The sequence below is a fragment of the Somniosus microcephalus genome, chromosome 4, assembly GCF_052327205.1.
Source record: "Somniosus microcephalus isolate GS21.2 chromosome 4, FLI_Smic_1.0, whole genome shotgun sequence".
NCBI lineage: Eukaryota > Metazoa > Chordata > Chondrichthyes > Squaliformes > Somniosidae > Somniosus > Somniosus microcephalus.
Genome location: NC_140990.1, coordinates 336,775,630 through 336,795,767, shown reverse-complemented (window position 1 = coordinate 336,795,767; position 20,138 = coordinate 336,775,630). Strand labels below are relative to the sequence as shown.

At 45.7% G+C, this 20,138-nt stretch overlaps 1 protein-coding gene across 1 annotated transcript in view; it reads right to left on the bottom strand.

Annotated features, from left to right (window-relative positions):
• LOC147120701 (high affinity cGMP-specific 3',5'-cyclic phosphodiesterase 9A) overlaps positions 1-20,138 on the bottom strand; it is a gene marked incomplete at its 5' end in the record, with an annotated part of 103,251 nt that overhangs the window by 18,955 nt on the left and 64,158 nt on the right. Inside the window, 4 exon segments of the mRNA XM_085983872.1 lie at positions 1,969-2,071; positions 5,833-5,900; positions 7,294-7,386; positions 18,336-18,458. Coding sequence (XP_085839998.1) covers positions 1,969-2,071; positions 5,833-5,900; positions 7,294-7,386; positions 18,336-18,458 — 387 coding nt within the window.

Here is a 20,138-nt window from a genome sequence, read left to right as displayed (position 1 = left end):
GTGACTGCACAAATATGTTGACCTTGCTGGATAACATAAGGACAGCTCATATGAATAATTTTGGCATTCCAAGTGCCACTTGTAATAGAACTTCCAGGGTCGGATTTTAGGGCGCCAGCAGCCAGTGAAGAAACAATTTTCCAGGGTAGGGGGAGCAGCACTGGACATGGAGGCGCCAGGCACCCAGGGGTCAAAGGTTGTACAGGGGACAGGGGTCACTGGCTTGGATGACAAGTATGTTTTATTGGGCCAGTAATTCCGGTCCCAACGCGTGAGTACGGACGGTGTACTCACGCGTGGGCCCGTTGGAAGTGCCGGATTTCAGCATGCACAGCGCATGCGCGGGAAACCGGCATTTCCTCCAAGGGTTTCAGAGGTCCAACGCGTGTGCGCAGCACTCTGCGCGCACGCGTTGAACTTCCTTCTTTTTGACAGGTTTGCCCGTGTGCAAGGGCCTGAACTTTTTACACATATAAAAAGGAGGCGTAAGGAGTGGATTCTTGAAGGTAAGTGGTCTATTATTTAAAATTATTACATTTTTTCCACAGCTTCATTGTTTTTAAGGACTTTACAGTAAGGTAAGTTTATTTTTAGACCCGATTTATTAAAAAATTATTTTTTTCAAAAATGTTATTAATTGTTTAAGATAGTTTTTTAAAGTTATTTATAGTTTATTTAATTATTGGGATGTTTTTAAAAATTTTATTTAAAGTTAAACTAGCCTTTTGGGCGCCCGTACTTTTCATGAGTTTGACAGCTCTTACTGTCAAACTCATGAATGAAGTTTCCCCTCCCCTGATTGGCTGCACAGTGCTCACCTGATCCCAGCCGGCACATCGCACTAACTACGTGATGCGCCATCAATTACTCAAAAGACTGAAGTTGAGCGAGTAACAATCAGGCTTTTATTAACTAAAGAATGAAGGTCTTGTCTCGAGTGGTCGACCCGTCCAGAATACTAAGGGACTGGGAGGTAGTCACTTATATACCTGGAATAGTGGGAGGAGTCAGCCGAGGCATGTCCAGACCTGTACCTAGTGGAATACACATACAGACACAGACAGGTATGACAGTGGTTTACCACACTACGCCGCTGGATCAGGCAAGCACATCGCGCCGACATCTGAACCGGGCCAGTGACAGGAATTCCAAGCAGGCCCAGGCTTCAGATGTCGGCACGCCGGATGAGTGCACATCGGGGGCTTGTACGCGCGGCAAGCCCCCAAACCTAATTTCTGGCCCATTGATGCCTTCCCTTCAGTGCCCACTCCAAATATGAATGGTGTGGCTGGAAAGTGTGTGCTTCAGCTGCATTGTGGAATAGCCACTCAATTTAAATATTTTCAAGGACTAATGAGCTTTGCATACACCTTCTCAAGAGCAATTAGGGATGGGCAATAAATGCTGGCCTTGCCAGCAACGCCCACATGAACGAATAAAAAAAAATGTGCAGGTTCACAACCCCTTTTGCTCTGAAATTGGAAAAATTGTATGGTGTGAAATCAGCTCCCTGAGAAAGGCTTAAATTCAACAAAAAAGTCAAATGGTCTCCTCCTGTACTAAAATTTCTGGGTTCTTATGTATTTATGAAGGCCTGGATACAAGGGAGAAAGTTGCATCACTAAATAATTACTGACTCAACATCACTCTTTTGTTTCCATCACTTTGATTAACTGTTGCTTTTCTATTCAGTTGCATTACGAGGAGGTCTCTTAATTTAAATTAAATGTGGAACCTGAATGAGCCTTACACAGGCTACCAGTGGTCCGGTTGTTGGTTGTCCACATTGCATCATGCTAGGGCAGCAGGCACTAGACGGACCTCAGACTTCCACCCCTGATAATACAGGCAGTGAGCGCCTGCCACTGGGTCATCAGCCCCAATGTCTCTTTAATTTAGGGCACATGAAGGAACTGAATGACTGTCAGCAGCGACCCGAAGAGTGCGGCTAAAATATTGGGTACTCACGACATCCTTGTGGTTTTTGTTGTTAAAGTCAAACACTGACAGAATGGATCTGAACTGGTTCAGAATCTCATTGTGACGTACCATATCTGTGGCAAGAACACACCTAAAGAAAAAGAAAACTGGCATCAGTTCGAGAACCTGCAGCAGTTTCGTTCCTCGTCAGTGTAGGTTGGGGGTAATTTGCAACATGAATGCAGCATGGAACCTTGCCCACCACCAGTACCAGGTGTGCTGCCGGTGATTTTCTGATCTGTCCTGGGGTCAGACAAGGTTCCCCAGAGTGTGTTCAAAGTTAGTTTCTCATTTAAATACTTCTATAGAGACTGACAGGGGTCACGAACCATTTGTATCGACTACTTTTTTTGTCGTTAAAGCCCTATTGGTTTATAAGACAGATTTCCTGATTTGGCCAATAGTGTTTTTTTTTCTAAATTGGAGGCATTTTTAGCTGTTTTTTGTGCAGCATTAAGTCTAAGCTTTGCGACATCTCCGTAATCTCTGTTCTATTGTCCATGGATATTACTCAGGAACGGTTACTGATTACTGGCATCAATCAGTGGGCAATATTCACTCTGAGCGCCTCAGAAAACCACATTTGTTGACAGCACAATAAGCAGTAGAGAGAGGATGCAGCAAACTATCCAGATTAGTTATGCAATTGGGCCGCCACACTGCAAATCAAATAGAAACTAACAAAGGTAAAGTGTAGGATGAAAAATGTGGAGCAGAATTATGCAATGAATAGAACTGAATTATAGGCTTTGAAAGGACCTGGGAGTAATAGTAGACACATCAATGTCCAGACGATGCGATGGAGCAATTTGAGAATGTAATAGAATGCTGCGATGGAGATACATTTTCTGAGAATCTGCATACAGCATGGAATCTGGCAGGGCATGTCAGGGAGCGAGAAATTGGGCACATGGCCACACACACACACACCCAATTTGCAGTGTGCCCAATTTCCCAACAAGCAACTTCAGGGAGTAAAATGAGGCTGCACCATCAGCATGCGGGGGCTGCATTATGTCAGATAGCCCAGGGAATGTTCCTTGCCCTGTGGAATGGGGTACAATGGAAATCCTGGGTTCTGAATTGTTGAAGCAAGCCTCTTAAAAGGTCATCCTTTTGGGGGTTTTTTTGCTGTCAATGCTTTCCTTCACTATTCTCTGCTGCTGTGGGCATTTAAATGCCACCATACAGCCTGGTATGCATGGACGAGATGTTTGAGATGCAGTCGGTTCTGTTAAGGGTGTTCGATCCCCACCAGATGTTCCTTTCTATGTTATACCCTGGTGATGTTTAACACCCGGGAGGAAAAGACCCAAATTTGCCCCTATGATTCCATATTATAAACGATTATAATGTCATCAGAGCCCCCTGATTTAATTACCCTCCTGTACTTCACCATCGTCCAATGTAAGGGGGCGAAATTTGGTTACGCCCAGTTTGGAGGCGGTAACTGAATTATCGCCGGGGATTTAGTGCCTGGCAGGAAAGTACTGCCCCGACGACTAAATTCAGCTTACCGCCCCGGCGACAAAGCGGAGCGCTATCTCGGGCGCTCCACTTCCTCTCGGGGTGGTGTCGGGGGCGCAAAGCGCAGTAGAGTTGGAGCGCTACACAGCCTCTTTGTGTAGCTCTGACGCGTTTCAGCGCCCCTCCCCTTCCATAGAAACATAGAAACATAGAAGATAGGAGCAGGAGTAGGCCATTCGGCCCCTCAAGCCTGCTCCGCCATTCAATGAGATCATGGCTGATCATCCAAATTCAGTACCCTGTCCCTGCCTTCTCCCCATATCCCTTGATCCCTTTAGCCTTAAGAAATATATCCAACTCCTTCTTGAATATATTTAATCAACTGGCCTCCACCGCCCTCTGCGGCAGAGAATTCCACAGGTTCACCACTCTCTGGGTGAAGAAATTCCTCCTCATTTCAGTCCTAAATGGCTTACCCCTTATCCTTAGACTATGACCCCTGGTTCTGGACTCCCCGGCCATCAGAAACATCCTTTCTGCATCTAGTCTGTCCAGAACTGACAGAATTTTATAGGTTTCGATGAGATCCCCTCTCAATCTTCTAAACTCCAGTGAGTATAAGCCCAATCGACACAATCTCTCCTCATACGTCATTCCTGCCATCCCAGGTATCAGCCTGGTGAATCTTCGCTGCACTCCCTCCATGACAAGAACGTCCTTCCACAGATAAGGCGACCAAAACTGCACACAATACTCAAGGTGTGGTCTCACCAAGGCCCTGTACAACTGTAGCAAGACATCCTTGTTCCTGTACTCGAACCCTCTTGCTACGAAGGCCAACATACCATTTGCCTTCTTAACCGCTAAAGGGGAGAGACGCTGCAAGCTCTGCAGGGCCTCCGATGGCCACCAGGGCGGCGTGGTGCCATGGCTACAGCCTGGCTCCAAGACGCAGTGCGAGGCTGCGTGATGGTGGCCACGGACCACACCAAGGGCCGCCACGGAGGGCTGACCTGGCGGTCGGCCAAAAAAATTAAATGTCGGTGCAGGTCGCAGCCGCATCTCCCTTTAATTAGCGCCCCACGAGGAGCGGTCGGCCCGGCTTGCGACCCGCAAGACTGGCGCTGACACCACCCACGGCAGCCTTGCAGGGTGCAGCCAAATTTCTGCCATGGAGCGGTAAGGGATCGCGGCGGGATGCAAAGGGGTTGCAACGCACGACGATGACGTCATCGCCGGTGCCGAAGCGGCCCAGGGCACATTTCTCGGGGCACCAGCCCCCACCTGGGCGATAAGCTCTTTGCGCCGCGTGAGCGCCCCCAGAGGCGCTAATGGCAGGTGCAAAGGAGCCGAATTTCGCGGCCTATATCTTTTACGAATCTTGCCACACACATCAATTTTCTGTTAAAAATACCTGCCGCATAAACCCAGCCAATTTTATTGGGATACAGCACAAGAAACTTAATTGACTTATATTTCAGCAATATTCGATACAAACATTTCCCCTCTCTGAAGACAACTGAACAGAACAATAGTACATATCAGAGTTCCCTTTTCAATTCTCACAGCTTATTAATCCTTTACCCTTCTCTCCCAAACAGATAATAACTAATTGGTTTAACAAATGTTTCTGTAATTTTGAGTATGCACTGTTAAATAGCACACTACCAGCATGCACTGGAATATAGCTAATGTCTGTCAAGAGAGCTTTAATTGGAACTATGCAATTTAGTTATGCTCGACTGCATTCCAACAGAAAGTGACTCTTGCAGTACTGCTGAAATGTCAGTCTGTCATTTCCTGAGCAGAACTCAATAAGAGCCTGGCAAAGGGTATAAATGTACCTGGTGATTGTTTATCATTACAGTGATTGTCAAGCTTCTTGTCCCTTGGTTTTAAAATAATATTCTCCACATGCCCCATGTTACTGTGCTGGATGGTAATCCTTGGGAACAGCAGAAATCCCAGAGCCACCCAATGATTATGTTATGAATAATTCACATGGAGTATAAGAACATAAATACATAAGAAATAGGAGCAGGAGTCGGCCATTCGGCCCTTCGAGCCTGCTCCGCCATTCAATGAGATGATGGCTGATCTTCTGCCTCAACTCCATTCACCGGCCCTATCGCCATATCCCTTGATGCCCTTACTAGTCAGAAATCTATCAACTTCTGTTTTGAATACACCCAATGACTGAGCCTCCACAGCCCTCTGGGGTAGAGAATTCCAAAGATTCACCGCCCTCTGTGTGAAGAAATTTCTTCTCATCTCAGTCCTGAATGGCCTACCCTTTATCTTGAGGCTGTGGCCCCTGGTTCTAGACTCCCCAGCCAAGGGAAACGTATTGGAAAGACATCTCTAAGAGTGAATGGCAGTACTCACTTTATCATTCCTTCCCGAACCCGTTTATACTGTTCAGTTGTCAAATTTCGGAATATGTTGTTTTCAGGCTATGGGTGCCAAGAAAAATAGAAAATTTTACTGAGGGGCAATTATCAATTATAACCAAATAATAGCTCAGTAATAGAGGCACTTGTAAACGATTGCTGGCAAAGCCACTGATTTGTACTTTTCATGAAAAAATGGATGGAATCACAGGATAAGATCCCCAAAATGTTGGTAAACATAGGTGGAATCATAGAATATGATCACCAAAATGTTAGTAAAAATGGTGGAATCACAAAATATGATCACCAAAATGGATAGAATCAAACAATACAATCCCCAAAATTACTAGTAAAAATCCTGAAAAATGCCATCATCTCATATTAAATTTGAATTATTCAGTCGCTATTAACCAGTGCGCCTAATGTATACATGCATGGAATCACAACACAGATTTTTTTTTCACCGAAATATTTTTCCAGAAAAATAAAAAATTACAGGAAATATATTTAGAAGTAAATACCTAATGGGGTAAATTTTGTGCTCAGCTGTCGGAGAATCGAAAAGTTGGACAAGCTGGCAAGCAAACTTTTCTGTCCACGATTTTCTGGCCAGCTACAATCTGTGCGCATTTCATGCCATAGCTTCATGCAAGCAAAAATATTTAAATTAATACCTTCAAAGCCCATTTTGAATGGGTGCAAAGGATGATCTATGTATGATGGAGAGCTTAGAGGGAAACAGGCAATGTTTACAGTGCCTTTTTACTAATGTGTTGTTTTTATTTTTTTTTAAATCAACATTTATGAAATATTTAATACTGTGTATTTTCAGAATACATTTTCTGGAGGACAATTATTAAGTTTGTTTCTCAACATCCTGAAAAATAGTCAAATATTGCCACCAGAAAGTGGCCTGTAAATCTAGCATTTGCAGGGCTCAGCAGAACAGAAGTAAACACAGGAACAGGGGTAGGCCATTCAGCCCCTCGAGCCTGTTCCGCAATTCAATTAGATCATGGTCGATCTGTACTTCAACTGCACTGACCCACCTATGTTCTGCCTATCTTCTCTTGATACCCTTACCAAACAAAAATCTATTTATCGGTCTTGAAAATTTCAATTGATCCAGCATCCACACGCTTTTTGAGGAGTGAGTTCCAAATTTCCGCTACCCTTTGTGTGAAAAAGTGTTTTGTTATTTCAATTCTAAATGGCCTCGCTGTAATTTTAAGATGATTCCTATCTGTCCTGGAATTAAAAAAAGGTCACACTAACTTTCACTGGAACCTGCAACTGTAATTACCCACGGAATATATTCTCCTTTAAACTGAGAGAAACACGTCTGCAAGGGAGAAAATTGTCCTAAAATAAGTATTACATTTAGCTTAATGGGCGTAATAAATATAAATTGGCTGCTTTTAACCAATGGCTTGCTCCGTGTTTATTGCCAAATTACCTTTTCTAGGATCTTAAAGGCCACAGAACAGTGGTGGTTCTCCAGTGGAGAGATGTCATTGTACCTCAATGCCAGTTCCGTGCGAGCATTGATCTAAAGGAAAGTAAACAAGCAGATGGTTGATATTCCACAAAACTTACTGGACCAACAACGTATGGTTCAAAGAGAGGGAACACTTTGATCAGTAGGAAGCATCAATCCTAATTTCAACCTCACAGTGGCAAACGGTATGTTGGCCTTCATAGCGAGAGGATTCGAGTACAGGAGCATGGATGTCTTGCTGCAGTTGTACAGGGCCTTGGTGACACCACACCTTGAGTATTGTGTGCAGTTTTGGTCACCTTATCTGAGGAAGGATGTTCTTGCCATGGAGGGAGTGCAGCAAAGATTCACCAGACCGATACCTGGGATGGCAGGAATGACGTATGAGGAGAGATTGGGTCGATTGGGCTTATACTCGCTGGAGTTTAGAAGAATGAGAGGGGATCTCATTGAAACTTATAAAATTCTAACAGGACTAGACAGACTAGATGCAGGAAGGATGTTCCCGATGGCCGGGGAGTCCAGAACCAGGGGTCACAGTCTAAAGATAAGGGGTAAGCCATTTAGGACAGAGATGAGGAGGAATTTCTTCACCCAGAGAGTGGGGAACCTGTGGAATTCTCTGCCAGAAGGCAGTTGAGGCCAATTCATTAAATATATTCAAGAAGGAGTTAGATATATTTCTTAAGGCTAAAGGGATCAAGGGATATGGGGAGAAAGCAGGGACTTCAGTACTGAATTTGGATGATCAGCCTTGATCTCATTAAATGGTGGAGCAGGTTCGAGGGGCCGAATGGCCTACTCCTGCTCCTATCTTCTATGTTTCTATGTTTCTATGTGTCAACTTCAGATCTCCAGCTTAAAAAGTAACAGTGATACTTGATTTTGATATAAATCTGAGTCAGTATGCATGTTTTAATTATAACGTTTTCTGTATGTGTATTAACTAATTTACACCATTTCCTGAATCATATGCTCTTATTATTTTACAATGACATCTTGACAAGTAATAATACCAATGAACTTTGAAGTGTTTGTACAATAATTAATAGCTGACAAGCCCATAAACTCTTACAGCTCCTGCTCCATAGCAACCAGTTTTAATATTGATTTACTGGTATTGATTTGATTTAATTTAATTTGAATTAATTAAAGGGTAAGTCATGGCAGCACAGCTCGGCCCCGTGGCATGCTCCTCCTGCATTATGTGGGAAATCAGGGACACTTCCAGTGTAACAACAGAAAATGCTGGAAAAACTCAGCAGGCCAGGCAACATCCGTGGAGAGAAATTAAAGTCGACGTTTCGGGTTGAAACCCTTTTTCAAAACTGGAAAGGAAATGAAATAGATCGAAGGCAGGGCTGCGATAGAATAAAAGAAGTAAAGAGACATTAAGAGGATTTCAAAACCAGATGAGATGGTAATAGGACAAGTGGAGACAAAAGATGGCTCAGATTAGGTGTGAAGTGTACTGGCAGAAAGAGAGACAACTGCCATGTGGGAGAGAGAAAAAAAAGGGGGGGGGGAAAACCCAAAACAAAGGGGTGGAAAAAAAATATAAGTAAAAATGTAATAGGGGCCGAGGTTATGATCTGAAATTGTTGAACTCGATGTTGAGTCCAGAAGGCTGCAAAGTGCCTAATCGGAAGATGAGGTGCTGTTCCTCGAGTTTACGTTGAGCTTCCATGGAACAATGCAAGAGGCCAAGGACGGTAAGGTCTGAGTGGGAATGGAGTGGTGAATTAAAATGACAGGCGACCGGAAGCTCGGGGTCACCCTTACGGACTGAACGGAGGTGTTCCGCAAAGCGGTCACCCAATCTGCGTTTGGTCTCCCCAATGTAGAGGAGACCGCATCGTGAGAAGCGAATACAGTATACTAGATTGCAAGAAGTACAAGTAAATTGCCGTTTCACCTGGAAGGGGTGTTGGGGCCCTGGACAGTGGGAAGGGGGGAGGTATAGGGGCACAGGAAGGTGCCAGGCGAAGGGGAAGGGCTGTTGGGGGTGATAGAGGAGTGGACTAGGGTGTCTCAGAAGGAGCGATCCCTACGGAATGCTGAAAGGGGAGGGGAGGGGAAGATGCGTTTGGTGGTGGGATCACTTTGGAGGTAGCGGAAATGGCGGAGGATGATCCGTTGAATGTGGAGGCTGGTGGGGTGAAAGGTGAGGACAAGGGGAGCCCTATCGTGGTTCCAGGAGGGAGGGGCAGGGGTGAGGGCAGAAGTGCGGGAGATAGAACGGACACGGTCGAGGGCCGTGTCAACCACGGTAGAGGGAAATCCTCGGTTGAGGAAAAAGGAAGACATGTCGGAAGTACTGGTGTGGAAGGTGGCATCGTCGGAGCAGATACGGCGGAGACGGAGAAACTGGGAGAATGGAATAGAGTCCTTACAGGAGGCGGGGTGGGAGGAAGTGTAGTCCAGGTAGCTGTGGGAGTCAGTGGGCTTGTAGTGAATATTGGTCGATAACCTATCCCCAGAGATGGAGACGGAGAAGTCGAGGAAGGGAAGGGAAGAGTCAGAGATGGACCATGTGAAGGTGAGGGAAGGGTGGAAATTGGAGGCAAAGTGAATGAAATTGTCTAGTTCAGGGCGAGAGCAGGAAATGGCACCGATACAGTCATCAATGTATCGGAAAAAGAGGTGAGGGAGGGGACCTGAGCAGGACTGGAACAAAGAGTGTTCCACATATCCCACGAAAAGGCAGGCATAGCTAAGACCCATGCGGGTACCCATAGCAACACCTTTGATTTGGAGGAAATGAGTGGAGTTAAAGGAGAAGTTGTTCAATGTGAGAACAAGTTCAGCCAGGCGGAGGAGAGTGGTGGTAGATGGGGACTGGTTGGGCCTCTGTTCAAGGAAGAAGCGGAGCGCCCTCAGGCCATCCTGGTGGGGGATGGAGGTGTAGAGGAATTGTACGTCCATGGTGAAAAGGAAGCGGTTGGGGCCAGGAAACTGGAAACTGTTAAAGTGGCGGAGGGCGTCCGAAGGGTCGCGGATGTAGGTGGGAAGAGACTGGACAAGAGGAGAAAAGATAGAGTTGAGATAGGAAGTGATAAGTTCCGTGGGGCAAGAACAGGCTGAAACGTTGGGTCTACCAGGGCAGTCCTGTTTGCGGATCTTGGGAAGGAGGTAGAAGCGGGCTGTGCGGGGTTGGGGAACTATGAGGTTGGTGGCTGCGGGGAGAAGATCTCCAGAGGAGATGAGGTCAGTGACAGTCTTGGAAATGGTGGTTTGATGTTCGGTAGTGGGGTCATGGCCCAGGTGGAGGTAGGAGGAGGTGTCGGAGAGTTGGCGTTCAGCTTCCGCTAGGTAGAGGTCAGTTCGCCAAACAACAACAGCACCACCCTTGACAGCGGGTTTAATGACAACGTCAGGGTTGGATCTAAGAGAATGGAGTGCTGCAAGTTCAGAGGGAGGTAGGTTGGAGTGAGTGAGGGGAGCAGAGAAATGGAGACGGCCGATGTCACGGCGGACACTTCCTGTGTCCCTGACGACCATGTGTGCAGGAAGTGTATCCAGCTGCAGCTACTGACAGACTGCTTTGCGGAGCTGGAGCTGCGAATGGATACATACTGGAGCATTTGCGATGCTGAGGACATCATGGATAGCACATTTAGGGAGTTGGTCACACCGCAGGTAAAGGCTGCACAGGCAGGAAGGGAATGGGTGACCACCAGGCAGAGTAGTATGCGCAGGCAGGTAGTGCAGGGATCCCCTGTGGCCATCCCGCTTTCAAACAGATATACCAATTTGGATATTGTTGAGGGAGATGGCTTATCGGGGGAAGGCAGCAGCAGCCAACTTCCTGGCACCATGGGTGGTCCTGCTGCACAGGACGGGAGGAAAAAGAGGGGGAGAGCTATAGTGATAGGGGATTCTATTGTAAGGGGAATAGATAGGTGTTTCTGTGGCCGCAAATGAGACTCCAGGATGGTATGTTGCCTCCCTGGTGCAAGGGTCAAGGATGTCTCGGGGTGGCTGCAGGGCATTCTGGCGGGGGAGGGTGAACAGCCAGTTGTCGTGGTGCATATAGGTACCAACGATATAGGTAAAAAATGGGATAAGGTCCTAAAAGCTGAATATAGGGAGTTAGGAGGTAAATTAAAAAATAGGACCTCAAAGATAGTAATCTCAGGTTTGCTACCAGTGCCACGTGCTAGTCAGAGTAGAAATAGAAGGCTATTTCAGATGAATACGTGGCTAGAAGAATGGTGCAAGAGGGAGGGATTCAAATTCCTGGGACATTGGAACCGGTTCTCGGGGAGGTGGGACCAGTACAAACTGGACGGTTTGCACCTGGGTGGGACCGGAACCGATGTACTCAGGGGAGTGTTTGCTAGTGCTGTTGGGGAGGGTTTAAACTAAAATGGCAGGGGGGTGGGAATCTGTGCAGGGAGACAGAGGAAAGGGAAGCAATGATAGAAACAAAAGACAGGAAGGAGAAAAGCAAAAGTGGAAGGCAGGGAAATCAAGGGTGTAAATCAAACAGGGCCACAGTAAACAATCATTCTAAAAGGTCTAAGAGTGTTAAAAAAATCAAGCCTGAAGGCTTTGTGTCTTAATGCGAGGAGCATTCGTAATAAGGTGGATGAATTAGCTGTGCAAATAGATGTAAACGAATATGATATAATTAGGATTACGGAGACATGGCTCCAGGGTGACCAAGACTGGGAATTCAACATCCAGGGGTATTCAATATTCAGGAAGGACAGGAAAAAAGGAAAAGGAGGTGGGATAGCATTGCTGGTTAAAGAGGAGATTAACACAATAGTAAGGAAGGATATTAGCTCTGATGATGTGGAATCTGTATGGGCAGAGCTGAGAAATACCAAGGGGCAGAAAACGTTAGTGGGAGTTGTATACAGACCCCCAAACAGTAATGCTGAGGTTGGGGATGGCATTAAATGGGAAATTAGAGATGAGTGCAGTAAGGGCCCAGCAGTTATCATGGGTGACTGTAATCTACATATAGATTGGGCTAACCAAATTAGTAACAATACTGTGGAGGAGGAATTCCTAGAGTGTATACGGGATAGTTTCTTGGACCAATATGTCGAGCAACCAACTAGAGATCAGACCATCTTAGACAGGGTATTATGTAATGAGAAAGGATTAATTAGCAATCTTGTTGTGCGAGGCCCCTTGGGGAGGAACAATCATAATATGATAGAATTCTTCATTAAAATGGAGAGTGAAGTAGTTGACTCAGAGACTAGGGTCCTGAATAAAGGAAACTACGATGGTATGAGGCACGAGTTGGCTAGGATGGATTAGGGAATGTTACTCAAAGGGTTGACGGTGGCTAGGCAATGGCAAACATTTAAAGATCGCATGGATGCACTACAGAATTTGCTCATCCCTGCTTGGCATTAAAAAAAAAGGGTGACTCAACATTGGCTAACAAGGGAAATTAGGGATAGCATAAGATCTAAGGAGAGGACATATAATTTGGCCAGAAAAAGCTGCAAACCTGAGGATTGGGAGCAGTTTAGGATTCAGCAAAGCAGGACAAAGGGATTAATTAAGAGGGGGAAAATAGATTATGAGAGTAAGCTTGAAGGAACATAAAAACTGACTGTAAAAGCTTCTATAGATATATGTGAAGAGAAAAAGATTGGTGAAGTCATGCGTAGGTCTCTTGCAGTCAGAATCAGGGGAATTTATAATGGGGAACAAAGAAATGGCAGACCAATTAAATACATACTTTGGTTCTGCCTTCACAAAGGAGGACTCAAATAACCTCCCAGAGATGTTGGGAAACATAGGGTCTAATGAGGGGGGAGGAAATGAATGAAATCAGTATTTGTAGGGAAATGGTATTCGGGAAATTGACGAGATTGAAGGCCGATAAATCCCCAGGGCCTGATAATCTACATCTTAGGGTATTTAAGGAATTGGCCCTAGAAATAGTAGATGTATTGCTGGTCATCTTCCAATATTCTATAGACTCTGGAACAGTTCCCATGGATTGGAGGATAGCTAATGTAACCCCACTATTTAAAAAAGGTGGTAGAGAGAAAATGGGGAATTATAAACCGGTAAGCCTGACCTCGCTACTGGGGAAAATGCTACAGTCCATTATAAAAGATGTAATAACAGAGCACTTGGAAAACCGTGACAGGATCCGACAAAGTCAACATGGATTTACAAAAGGTAAATCATGCTTGACTAATCTACTGGAATTTTTTGAGGATGTAACTGGTAGAATAGATAGAAACATAGAAATTAGGAGCAGGAGCAGGCCATTCGGCCCCTCGAGCCTGCTCCACCATTCAATGAGATCATGGCTGATCATCCAAATTCAGTACCCTGTCCCTGCCTTCTCCCCATATCCCTTGATCCCTTTAGCCTTAAGAAATATATCCAACTCCTTCTTGAATATATTTAATGAACTGGCCCCCACCGCCCTCTGTGGCAGAGAATTCCACAGGTTCACCACTCTCTGGGTGAAGAAATTCCTCCTCATCTCAGTCCTAAATGGCTTACCCCTTATCCTTAGACTATGGCCCCTAGTTCTGGACTCCCCGGCCATCGGGAACATCCTTCCTGCATCTTGTCTGTCCAGGCCTGACAGAATTTTATAGGTTTCGATGAGATCCCCTCTCAATCTTCTAAACTCCAGTGAGCATAAGCCCAATCGACACAATCTCTCCTCCTATGTCATTCCTGCCATCCCAGGTATCAACCTGGTGAATCTTTGCTGCACTCCCACCATGGCAAGAACGTCCTTCCTCAGATAAGGCGACCAAAACTGCACACAATACTCAAGGTGCGGTCTCACCAAGGCCCTGTACAACTGTAGCAAGACATCCTTGTTCCTGTACTCGAACCCTCTTGCTACGAAGGCCAACATACCATTTGCCTTCTGAACCGCCTGCTGCACCTGCATGCTTACCTTCAGCAACTGGTGCACAAGAACACCCAGGTCTCTTTGCACTTCCCCTTCTCCCAATCTATTGCCATTCAAATAATAATCTGCCTTCCTGTTTTTGCCAAAGTGGATAACCTCACATTTATCCACATTATAGTGCATTTGCCATGTTTCTGCCCAATCACCCAACCTGTCCAAATCGTACAGGAGTTTCACGACATCCTCCTCATAGCATACCCTCCCACCCAGCTTTGTGTCGTCTGCAAATTTGGAGATACTACATCCAATTCCCTCGTCCAAATCATTAATATATATTGTGAACAGCTGGGGTCCTAGGACCGATCCTTGCGGTACCCCACTAGTCACTGCCTGCCACTCGGAAAATGACCCGTTTATTCCAACTCTCTGCTTTTTATCTGCCAACCAGTTCTCTATCCAAGTCAATACCTTGCCCCCTAGATAAGGGAGAACCAGTGGATGTGGTATATTTGTACTTTCAGAAGGTTTTCGATAAGGTCCCGCATAAGAGATTAGCGTGCAATGTTAAAGCACATGGCATTGGGGGTAAGGTAGTCTTGGATAGAGAACTAGTTGGCAGACAGGAAGCAAAGAGTTGGAATAAATGGGTCTTTTTCTGAGTGGCAGGCAGTGACTAGTGGGGTACCGCAGGGATCGGTGCTAGGACCCCAGCTATTAACAATATATATAAATGATCTAGACGAGGGAACTAGATGTAATATCTCCAAGTTTGCAGATGACAAAAAGTTGGGTGGGTGTGTGTGCTGTGAGGAGGATGCAGAGAAACTCCAGTATGATTTGGACAGGTTGGGTGATTGGGCAGATGCACGGCAAATGCATTATAATGTGGATAAATGCGAGGTTATCCACTTCGGTGGCAAAAACAGGAAGACAGATTATTATCTGAACGGCAATAGATTGGGAAAAGGGGAAGTGCAACAAGACCTGTGTGTCCTTGTGCACCAGTCGCTGAAGGTAAGCATGCAGGTGCAGCAGGCGGTTAAGAAGGCAAATAGTATGTTAGCCTTCTTAGCGAGAGGATTCGAGTACAGGAGCAAGGATGTCTTGCTGCAGTTGTACAGGGCCTTGGTGAGACCACATCTTGAGTATTGTGTGCAGTTTTGTTCACCTTATCTGAGGAAGGATGTTCTTGCCATGGAGAGAGTGCAGCGAAGATTCACCAGACCGATACCTGGGATGGCAGGAATGATGTATGAGGAGAGATCGGGTTGATTAGGCTTATATTCGCTAGAGTTTAGAAGAATGAGAGGGGATCTCATTGAAACTTATAAAATTCTAACAGGACTAGACAGACTAGATGCAGGAAGGATGTTCCCGATGGCGGTGGAGTCCAGAACCAGGGGTCACAGTCTAAGGATAAGGGGTAAGCCATTTAGGACTGAGATGAGGAGGAATTTCTTCACCCAGAGAGTGGTGAACCTGTGGAATTCTCTACCACAGAAGGCAGTTGAGGCCAATTCATTAAATATATTCAAGAAGGAGTTAGATATATTTCTTAAGGCTAAAGGGATCAAGGGATATGAGGAGAAAGCAGGGACAGGGTACTGAATTTGGATGATCAGCCATGATCTCATTGAATGGTGGAGCAGGCTCGAGGGGCCGAATGGCCTACTCCTGCTCCTATCTTCTATGTTTCTATGTTTCTAAGTATATTAGGCTTTTATGTGTTGATAAGCACTGTGGCTCAATTGCTCAGTTACTTGATATTATCAACCACACAAAAGACTTGACTACTCTATTGGGCTGAGCATTTGGATACATTTAGATCCACCAGCCCCACAACCCTCCGAGATATCTGCGCTCCTCTAATTCTGGCTTCTTGAGCATCCCTGATTTTAATTGCTCAGCCATTGGTGGCCATGCCTTCAGCTGCCAAGGCCCTAAGCTCTGGAATTCCCTCCCTAAAACTCTCCACCTCTCTGCCTCTCTTTCCACCTCTGAGACGCTCCTTAAGACCTGCCTCTTTGACCAAGCTCTTTGATCATCTGCCCTAATATCTCCTTATGTGGCTCGGTGTCAAATTTTTTGTCTTATAATACTCCTGTGCAGTGCCTTGGGACGTTTTACTATGTTAAAGGCGCTATATAAATACAAGTTGTTGTTATTGTTGTTGATAAGGATAATCTCTGGTAGGCTGGGGAGATTGAAAACAGGAGTTGCAGCCACAGATTGCAAGAAAGGCACATCTTCACAACAAGGGAGAAAAAAAGTCTTCAGATGTGGCAATTTGGTCTATTTATTTGCATAATCTAATGAATACCTCCTAACTGTATACATCAAGGTTACTGGTGCTCTAAAGGCAGCAACCATTTGAGTCCACTGGGGAGTGTTTCTGATCCCTTTTACGTTCAGTAGATATCTAAATCTCTGACAGGCCTGGGGGAGTGTGCATCTATCTCCCTGGCTGTCTAATGTGGATAGATTTCTGTGTTGCAGATAATTTGATTCGCTAGAGAATTAGAGACAGTATACCTCGCATGGAGCATTCAAACTACAAGTATAATGTCTGTGTGCAGTGGTTTTGGATTGTAATTGGGTGCCAAGTCCTGAATTGTCCTTGAAGCAAAGTGGAGTGAGCCTACCTCCACCATTTAGCTATAACTGCAATCAAAACCAGTGAGCACCAATAACGCAGTCATGGTGTGAATGCACACTAGATTTTATGGGGGATATTCCTCAATCATTTATATATTTTTTAAATTTGAACTTTAAATTTGGCCGATCCAAATTTTGGATTCCTGTCTTAACAACAACAACAACCTGTATTTATATAATGCCTTTCACGTAGTAAAACATCCCAACGCGCTTCACAGGAGCGTTATAAACCAAAATTTGACACCGAGCCACATAAGGAGATATTAGGGCAGGTGACCAAAGAGGTAGGCTTTAAGGAGCGTCTTAAAGGAAGAGAGAGAGGTAGCGAGGCGGAGAGGTTTAGGCAGGGAATTCCAGAGCTTAAGGCCGAGGCAACAGAGGGCACGGCCACCAATGGTTGAGCGATTATAATCAGGGATGCTCAAGACGGCAGAATTAGAGGAGCGCAGATATCTCGGGGGGTTGTGGGGCTGAAGGAGATTACAGAGATAGGGAGGGGCGAGGCCATGGAGGGATTTGTAAACAAGGATGCGAATTTTGAAATCGAGGCGCTGCTTAACTGGGAGCCAACGTAGGTAAGCGAGCACAGGGATGATAGGTGAACGGGACTTGGTGCGAGTTAGGACACGGGCAGCCGAGTTTTGGATTACCTCAAATTTACGTAGGGTAGAATGTGGGAGGCCAGCCAGGAGTGCGTTGGAATAGTCAAGTCTAGAGGTAACAAAGGCATGGATGTCTGGTGGCTCTTTCTCCTCATAACATGAAAAGCTAAACTCTAGGCCCGAGGAGAGTTCTGTACATTTAGAAAGCCCCTCAGCCCATCAAACAGTAAAAGTTTGGCTGCCCTTGGACTAGAGGTCGGTCAAATCTCTGCCAGGCCACTTGAACCCAGAAGTGATGTCATGGAGGCCAGGAGAGCACGTGCATGACCTTCTGATCTTCCATGAGCCATTGATCCTCCTGTGCCGAGCTTGTGGCTGGGAATATATAAAAAGACTAGAAAACAGAGTTTATTTGCCTGCCTGGATCTCAGATTGGCCAATTGTCAACCGAGGCATAGCACGGGGGACCTTGGCCTAGCCACTTGGCACCTAGACATGGACGCAGCAGGGAAGGCCACAGCCTACAAACAGAGCTTTGCCGACAAAGGCAATATATTAGGTTAAGGCGGCTCTTTTGCTTTAGTTACCACTCCAGTTCAACTATTTTGGTGGGATCTAGTTTACTCAATAAGAAGTCAGTCACATAGTTTGGTGTCCTGTGTAGTGGTCAAGCCAATGTAAAGTGTGCGAGTGTGCTTGCAAACAGGAAGACAGCCTGTGATGTCGAAGCAGTAAAGGGGCCCAAATGTTTTAATGGCAACTTCTGCCTCCTCCTCTTATTACTATTAATGTAATCAGACAAACATATATTGCTTATATAAATAGCAAAAATATACAAATATGAATACAAAGCTCTGTTGCATTAACACTTGTCAAATGGATATTGTTACCTGATATGCATTGTTATAACCTGGATGGTCCAGATCATGACATATTGCTGAGGTGAGCATGGTTAGGATATCAATGTCATCCATATTGTTTTGAAGGTCTGTTAGCCAGATCAACCCATACATCTGTACAGAACAAAGTAAGACACACTGTAAAAGAAATCCTGTACAATGTGTTTAAACATCCTTATATGTATTCCCTCCTTCTGTTAAAATTCCACTTCCAGGACATCGCAAAGGACGCAGCCTTGGAAAAAATGTTCCGTTTGTTGCAGTGTGCTGTAAACATGTGCGAGTTAATGGCGTGGCAACTGTAACCTTGCAGAATTCTGTAATATTGGAAATCTTTTATCAAGAGAGTATAATCAGTTTGTACAAGTCTACCGTGGCTGCAGTGTGTACCATCTACAAGATGCACTGCAGCAACTCGCCAAGGCTTCTTCGACAGCACCTCCCAAACCCACGACCTCTACCACCTAGAAGGACAAGGGCAGCAGGCGCATGGGAACACCACCACCTGCAAGTTCCCCATCAAATCACGCACCAACCTGACTTGGAAATATATCGGCATACCTTCATCGTCGCTGGGTCAAAATCCTGGAACTCCCTCAACAGCACCGTGGGAGTACTTTCACTTCACGGACTGCAGCAGTTCAAGAAGGCGGCTCACCACCACCTTCTATGGGGCAATCAGAGATGGTCAATAAATGCTGGCCTTGCCAGCAACGCCCACATCCCATAAATGAATATTTTTTTTTTTTTTTTAAAAGGTATGGATTTAACAACTGCTGCAACACCAATTAATTACTAAAAGTATGAGAGATTTTTTAACAGCACAATGTGTGGAGGTCTTATTATTAAGCGCCCACATTTTTTTAGAAGCAGGTGGGTGCCTCATGAACACATGCAAATTGGGGTCCTATGATGTCATTATAACTCCAATGTAATATTAATACAAAACAGCAGAAATCCTACTCAGCAGTGAATCCACTGAGTAGCTAGAGAAGTTTGTTTCAGAGGGATGCTGGACGCAATATTTAAAGGAGCACTTAGATCATAGGGATCGATGTGTTATTGTGCTTTTTGGATTTCCAAGGGATATTTGCGCTTGGATTGCGTGTTTCTGATTTTTTTTTTGCCATACTCGCCATGAATAAGCATGCAGAGTTTTTGACGAGTGCCATTCTTGCTGCTTTGATTTGAATGGAGGAAGAGGAGCATCAGCAGCAACAACAGTAGCAGTAACGATCAGGAGGAGCAACAGGTGGACCTATCAGCAGACAGCAGGTGAGGGGGCGGGGGCTGCCCTTCGGAAGCCATACCCAGCACACAGGGTGTACAGGTCAAGAGTCACCTTCTTGGCCCTAGCTGAAGAGCAGTGCCTCAAGAGGCCACGCTTCTCCAGACAGGCTGTCTCAGAGTTCTGCAACATCCTGCAACAGGACCTGCTGGGCCAGGTGGCCATGCATTGCCAGTGGCTCTGAAAGTCACCACCGCCCTTAACGTCTTTGCTTCAGGCTCATTCTAGGGTCTGTGAGCTATGGGAGCGGTTTACTGGTGGATGGACGGTATGTGGCCACCAGATGGAAACAAAGTCCCCCTCTCACTCCAATTCAGGAAGGCCACACCCACCTCCAACACACCTGAGGCAAATCTACCCATTAGCTCACTAGTTTAAAAGGCAAACTAGTGCATCCCTTCAGGGCTGGGGGTATTGGGGCCTGCAGGCCACTGCCTGAGAGGAGGCACGGGCACGGGCACGGGCACGACTGCCGTAGACCAGTACAGGACTGCCGTAGAGGACCG